Source organism: Protomyctophum parallelum (genome assembly GCF_964188405.1).
Source record: "Protomyctophum parallelum genome assembly, chromosome: 9".
NCBI classification, from domain to species: Eukaryota; Metazoa; Chordata; class Actinopteri; order Myctophiformes; family Myctophidae; genus Protomyctophum; species Protomyctophum parallelum.
The window spans coordinates 2,390,951-2,398,450 of record NC_139706.1 but is presented as its reverse complement, the minus strand read 5'-3'; the positions used below and the strand labels follow the sequence as shown (position 1 = coordinate 2,398,450).

General features: G+C 56.1%; 1 protein-coding gene across 1 annotated transcript in view; it reads right to left on the bottom strand.

The window, feature by feature from the left end:
- arhgap35a (Rho GTPase activating protein 35a) overlaps positions 1 to 4,682 on the bottom strand; it is a gene marked incomplete at its 5' end in the record, with an annotated part of 46,662 nt that extends 41,980 nt beyond the window's left edge. The window contains one exon of the mRNA XM_083773545.1: positions 765 to 4,682. Coding sequence (XP_083629671.1) covers positions 765 to 4,682 — 3,918 coding nt within the window. The remainder of the gene's footprint in view (positions 1 to 764) is intronic.
- Positions 4,683 to 7,500: the final 2,818 nt, after the last annotated feature.

The window sequence follows — 7,500 nt, the reverse complement described above, 5'->3', positions numbered from 1 at the left end:
CACACACACACACACACACACACACACACACACACACACACACACACACACACACACACACACACACACACACACACACACACACACAAACACGGCATACTGCGTTGGTACTATTCATTAAAATATTGTCTATCCGACTACAGAACTTTCTGTCCGCCGACCAGTCACAAAAATCGCAAAAGCGCATCACACACGCAACTCTATTCCATACACAACACACTGCATATACCGCTCTCCTTTCTCAGTTTAACCCATTCCGACCGGGCACCCATTTTGGTGTCAGCATCATGTTATGCTTTAGCTATTTAAAAATAGCAGATCTACAAGCTCATATCGCGCCACCGAGTGGCGCGATACGAGCTTGTAGGTCTGCTATTTTTGAAAAATCGAAGAGCGACTGACATTTTTAGAATCTGATCTCAGGTCAGAATGGGTTCATCAGACCAGTGTGTGTCCGGCGGAATCCTCGTATGAATCTGATCTCAGGTCAGAATGGGTTAAAATGCCAATCACATCACAGACGAGACGAGACGTGTACGGGGAGTTTTCAAAAAAAAAAAGCTTGATCCACACCATCGACCACTTCGCATCATTTGAAAATGACAGTTTTCTCAAAAAGCCATGTTTCGTTGTTCGATTTTTCAAAAAATAGCAGACCTACAAGCTTGTAGATCTGCTGTTTTTCAATAGCTAAAGCATAGCATAACGCCAACACCAAAAGGGGGTTCCCCGCCCTAAAATGGGTTATAGGCGACATCACTAACCTTCGTGGTCCTGCGCAGGCTCCTGAGGATGTTCCTCCTCTTGGGGTCCTCGCTCTCCTCGTTGATGGAGTTGTCCTTGTGGGCCCCTCCTCCTCCCAGCCCCTCCTCCTGGCCGGCCTTGGGCCCTCCCGGCCCCCCACCCCCCATCTCGTCGTCGCTGCCGATGGAGAAGCTGGTCCTGAAGCTGCTGAACTTGCCCAGCCTCTTGGAGCGGTCCCGGTAGAGCCGGGGCTTCATCAGAGCCCCGCCGGCGGCCGACAGCTTCCGCCGGCGCTCCAGCGAGCCGCTGTCGGCCTCGCTGTCCGAGCCGTTGCCTCCGCCGCTGCCGTTGGCGTTGGCGTGGAGGCCCCTCACGCCGGCGTTGCGGATGGTGATGATCTTGCCCTGCGTGCTGTCGTGGGGCACCGAGTAGATGGTCTCCTCCTCCGAGGGCCGCGGCGGCTTGCTCACGGCGTCCATGGGCTCGGCGTAGTCCGAGGGGTCGTAGCCGCCGCCGCCGTCGCCCACGCCCGGCGCCCACGTCACCGCCTGGGACACGGAGCGCCGGTGGGAGCCTCCTCCTCCTCCTCCCTGCTGCTCCATGTAGGGTCCCAGGTTGACCTTGCGGACGGGCTTGGGCTTCACCTGCGGCGGCACCTTGTTGTTGAGCTTGCTCTCGAACGCGCCGATCTCAGAGATGACGGAGAAGGCGTCGCTCGCCGCGGACTCCAGGTCGGAGGAGGGGTGGAGCTTGCCGTCCTCCCGCAGCAGAGTGGTACCCGGGTACGGGTCGTACCCGTCGTCCTCCGAGTCCAGCAGCAGCGCGGCGCTGACCGGGCTGGGCGAGCCGCAGCGCAGCGGGCTGACGCTCTCGCCGGCGGCGGCGGAGGCCGCCACGTGGTCGTACATGTGCGTGGCCTCCACCACGGTGCACTTCTCCGCCACCTCCCGGAGGAACGGCTGGAAGAGCTCCATCTTGTGGAGGCCGCCCACCACGCCGCCGTGGCCGCAGACCACCGCGTCGAAGCGCGCCTGGATCTCGCGGGCCAGCTCCTCGCCCTGGCCCACCGCCTCCCGCGCCGACTCCGAGTCCGTCAGCTCCATCTGGCTCTCGGCCACGGCCAGCAGCTGCACGGGCACGATGTCCTGCACCTCGCACAGGAAGGCGCACAGCGTCTCCATGGAGGCCTTGCGGCGCGCCGAGTACACGGCGATGTAGCCGTGCACCAGGGAGCTCTTGCGGAGGGAGAAGGAGGAGTGGAAGGAGAGCAGGGAGAGCTCCACGCTCTGCCGCTGGCCGCCCACGTCCAGCTCCAGCAGGACGGAGGTGCCGGCGGCGAGGCCTCCCAGGCCGCCCGAGGCCGGCCGGCAGTGCTGCGGCAGCAGGAAGGGGGCCAGGAGCTGCTCCAGGTCGTACGTGTCGCCGCACATCAGGCACATGACGATGCGCAGGTCGGCCTCCGGGCTGGGGGGCTGGGGGTCTCGGAGGAGCGAGAGCGAGGAGGAGGGGAGGAGGAGGGGCGTAGGCGGGGGGGGAGGGGAGCTGCTCCCCTGCGGGCTCCTCCGGGACTCCAGCAGGCTCCGCAGCGTGGCGTTGATCTGCCTCTCGTTGACGTTGCGCCCGCCGTAGCCCGCGCCGGGCGACGCGGGGTCCAGGTAGGCGCACTGCAGCTTCCCGGCCGCCTGCTGGCCCTGGTGGATGAGCGTCTGGGCCGTCTCCCCTCCGATGTCCCCGATGGAGCCCACGCCCCGCTTGGTGACCAGCAGCAGGGACAGCGGGAGCGTCGCCATGAGGCTGTTCTCCCTGTCCCTCTCCCGCCGGCCCAGAGTCGACTCCCGGAGCCTCTCCAGGCTGTCCAGGACGTACTGCAGCGACTCCTTGGAGTTGTAGAGGCAGAGGACGCCGTGCGGCGCGAAGGTGGGCGTGTGGAAGGAGTTGACGGGCAGACGCACGTTGCCCTCGATGGGCCGCAGGGCCAGCTCGTACAGCCGCCCCTCCAGGACGTAGCGGTCGTCGCCGGTGCACAGCGCCCGGATCTCGTTGGCCATCTCTCTGGCCAGGCCGTCCTTCCCCAGGATGACCAGGTTGATCCGGTCGGCCCTGGGGCCTCCTCCTCCTCCTCCTCCTCCTCCTCCTCCTCCGCCGTCCCCTCTGGAGGAGCCGCCGTCCGACGAGGAGGAGGAGGCGTAGCGCGTGGGGAACCGGGAGGCCAGGATCTGCTCCAGCTTGCTGTCCACGCAGTGCGGGCTGTTGGGGCACGTGTCCTTGGTGGGGTGGTAGACGAAGTGGACGTGCTTCAGCACCAGGGCGTCGCGCTCCGCCTGCAGCTTCTGCAGGGCCTTGAAGCGCTGCTCCTCGCCCAGCGCCTCCTGGATGGCGCCCATCTTCTCCTTGCTGGGCTTGGCGTCCACCTCCAGCTCGTAGAAGAGCTCCGAGTACTCCAGCAGCAGCTCCTGGAAGTCCTCCTTGGCGCGGTCGATGATCTCCTTCTGGTGCTTGTTGTAGATGTCCAGGTACTCGGCCTCGTCCAGCCAGTGGTAGAAGTCCTCGTTCATGATGAAGCTCCGGGCCTCCTCCCAGGGCTTGCCCGCCGTGACGAACGGCGAGACGCTCAGCTTCTCCTTGAACTCCCAGCGCATCTCCGCCCGCCGGCGCTCGTTCCGCAGCGTCTCCAGGTGGGCCTCGTAGACGCCCTGGGCCGCCGGCGTCTCCAGGAGGTCCTGGGGGATGCGGTCGTCCTCCGCGGCGTCGATGTGCGGCGTGGTCTCCCACGGGGTGTCGTCCAGCACCACGAACCACTGGGAGAAGTCCCGCTTGGTCTCCAGGACCTTCTGCACGCCGGACCAGCTCAGGTGGTCGATCTCGTCCAGCTCGGGGGCCAGCACGGACAGGGCCTGGGGCAGCGTGCCCAGGTAGGCCCGCCGGCGCTTCTCGATGTGCTCCTGCTTGAGCCGGTGGACGTGCTGCTGGAAGAGCTTCTTGGCCTTGGCCGTGCCCTCCAGGAACACGTACTCCTTGTACTCCCCGGAGGTCTGCATGCGCCGCTGCGTGTCGGGCCAGGTCTCGTTGTGGCTCTTGACGATGCGGCTGACCAGCCACTCGTAGCGGTCCTTGGCCGAGGCGATCTGCTGGCTCTGCTGCTTCAGCGCCTCGAAGTAGGGGATGATCTTGTGCTTCCCCCGGCTCTTGTCGATCAGCTGGACGAGCGTGAGGAAGGCCAGGTCCACGTTGACGTTGGAGCGCGCCGACGTCTCCACCACCTGCAGGTTCTTCTTGGCGAGCGCGAAGGTGTGCGAGTCCTTGATGTAGCGCTCCACGCCCTCGTCGCACTTGGTGAGCGCGATGACGACGGCCTTCTTGGTCTTGGCCAGCTGGTTGTAGAGGTTGGTGACGAACTTCATCTGGTCCTCGAAGCTGCGGTTCATGCCCCGCGAGACGTCCACGCACAGCAGGAAGCCGTCCACCGTCAGCTTGCCCTCGGGCATCTGCTTCTGCTCAAAGTCCTGCTCCAGGCCCAGCTGGTCGGTGCAGAAGTACATGAGCTTCTCGGCCGAGGCCAGCTTGGCGGCGGCCGCCCGCTTGACGTAGGGCTGCAGCGCGGTGCTGCGGTGCGGCTGGAAGGTCTGGTCGTCGATGAACTCCGTCTGCTCCGTCACGTGCAGGTGGAGGTCGGCGCCGCCGCCGTCCTCCGCCGTGCGCCGCGACGCCTCGCCCCAGAACAGGAAGTGGTCGTTGTTGACCACGCGGCCGCCGAAGTCGCTGGTGCTGAGCACCGAGGTGTGGTCCAGGTGGAAGTCGTCGGCGCTCGGCCGCACGAAGCGGTTGCACAGGCACGACTTGCCCACGCCGCACTGGCCCTTGTCCTTCTCCGTGCCCGACAGGCCCACCACCACCAGGTTGAAGGTGGGCGTGCGGGAGGCGTCTTGCTTTTTGGCCATCGTTCTCAGCGCTGCTGCTGCTGAGCGTTGCTCATCCCGCCATGTTGGCACCGAGCTGCTCTACTAGCGGAGGGAGGAGGAGGAGGAGGAGGAGGAGGCTGCTGCTGCCGCGGACGAAGGGTTTCCATGCAAGAGAAGCTCACAGGGCTGGAGGTCTGAGAGAGAGAGAGAGAGAGAGAGAGAGAGAGGGAGAAAATACCATTAGTTTGCAATACTGGTTAACCCATTTCGACCCGAGATCAGATTCTAAAAATGTCTTCTACATCCTGACAGTTTTCTAAAAAAGCTATGTTTCTATGTCAGTCGTTCATTTCGATTTTTCAAAAATAGCAGACCTACAAGCTCGTAGATCTGCTATTTTTCAATAGCTAAAGCATAAACATAATGCCAACACCAAAAGGGGTTCTCGCCCTTAAACACTCACAGAGACAGAGAGAGAGAGACAAAATACCATTAGTCTACAGCAGTGATGTAAATAGGTTTTCAATTAAATGAGTCCCAGGATGCAGGGGTGGTCTTTTTTATGAGTCCCACTTCAACGACATTTTTTTCGTTTACAAATTGCAGCGTTTAAATCCCATTGGCCTGTGTGGTGTTGCGTGCACATGTCCCTTGAATTTTGTGTTTTCCTGTACATTTTGTTACCATTATTATTATATAATTATTTCTATTCTGAAAGATTGTCTGAAAATAATAAAATCATGAGTTGAAACAAATTTCGTGAATGAAGAAAAAAATAATAATAAAGTAGTTCCCTAAAGTAGCAGTGAAAATGGCAGATCTTCAAGCTCATAACGAGGGGGCGAAGCGACGCGTTGTGAGCTTGTAGATCTGCTTTTTTTCCCCACTAGTTTATGTACCAGGCAAACGTCTTACATTTTTCTTTTGGGTTTTTGAGCTAAAAAGTTTGGGAACCACAGCCTGGTCTACAGTAATGCAACCACAGCCTGGTCTACAGTAATGAACCACAGCCTGGTCTACAGTAATGAACCACAGCCTGGTCTACAGTAATAAACCACAGCCTGGTCTACAGTAATAAACCACAGCCTGGTCTACAGTAATAAACCACAGCCTGGTCTACAGTAATAAACCACAGCCTGGTCTACAGTAATAAACCACAGTCTGGTCTACAGTAATGCACCACAGTCTGGTCTACAGTAATGCAACCACAGCCTGGTCTACAGTAATGCAACCACAGCCTGGTCTACAGTAATGAACCACAGCCTGGTCTACAGTAATGAACCACAGCCTGGTCTACAGTAATGAACCACAGCCTGGTCTACAGTAATGCACCACAGCCTGGTCTACAGTAATGCAAAAAAAATACATTTTAATTTCAGTTTTTGTTTTCTTTTTTTGAGAATCGTTGTGGCTCTATTTAAAATTCCTACAGTTGTGTGTCTGTGTGAGGTTAATAATGTCTAAACTGTGATCCCGTTTCACCGCATTATATATATTTCCCTGAAAAGATTGAGGTCAGTAAGGAAAAGCTAACCCGGAATGTTACATATTCAGCTCAGCAGTACAGTTATACTACAGTAGGTCAGGAGCAGGCAATTTCCTTCCATTTAACTGGATTCTCATACTCACTACCACAATGGTACAGCACCAACAACTCACTGTTTGACAATATTAACTCACAATACCACAAATAGCTCGTCTTGCAGCCAGTTGCAAGTCACGCCAAGTATGTCATTATTGCACGTGTAGTTATATGAGCATGCACGCACACACACACACACACACACACACAAGACGCACATCCCCCGTTTTCACACAAACAGAAAACGACAAAAAAAAAGGCATATGAAAGCTCAGATAATATTGTTCCAGAGCTACAGTTACTAATTGGCCAGCTAGGGGAAACGGCGTCTCTGTTTAACCCATTCTGAACGGGCACCCATTTTGGTGTCGGCATCATGTTATGCTTTAGCTATTGAAAAATAGCAGATCTACAAGCTCATATCGCGCCACCGAGTGGCTTTAGATGTAATGTTTGTATCTGTGTTGGTGCGCTAGCTGCCATGTCTAAAAGCTATACATGTTCAAACACTTTTCAAAACGAGACAACACATAGATAGGGGCTTGCCTGTCACAAATGTCACATTTAAAACCCATTCTGGGCGGGAACCCCTTTTGGTGTTTTAAGCATTATGTCATGCAAATGGCATAAGTTGAGTCTCTGCATACGCCTGTAAGGTCGTCCGGGCTAGGGCAAGTGCTACGGCAAGGGAAACAGAAAAAAAAAAAAAAAAAACACCGTCGCAAAAACAAAGACGCATTCTGACCCGAGATCAGATTCATACGAGGTTTTCCACTGGACAACACACTGGTCTGATTAAAAGTACCACGCTAGAAGCTAGAGTTATTAAGAACAAAAGCACTCTGGTCTAAACACCAATCCAAAAAGGTTAGATCATCATCCACTACAAAGCTGATTCTATTTCATTACAGCAAGCACCTTTGTTGGCCAGTCAAAAGTCAATATTATACTCATTGCTCTGTTAAATCTAAACTCTAAAATTAAACCACAAAGCCGTCATCAGCGATGAAGATACTACGTGTGTTCATTAATTCCAAAGTAATCCAATTAACCCATTCTGAACGGGAACCCATTTTGTTGTTAGCATCATGTCGTGCTTTAGCCATTTAAAAATAGCAGATCTACAAGCTCATATCGCGCCACCGAGTGGCGCGATACGAGCTTGTAGGTCTGCTATTTTTTGAAAAATCGAAGAACGACTGACATTTTTAGAATCTGATCTCAGGTCAGAATGGGTTAATCAGACCAGTGTGTGTCCAGTGGAAACCTCGTGTG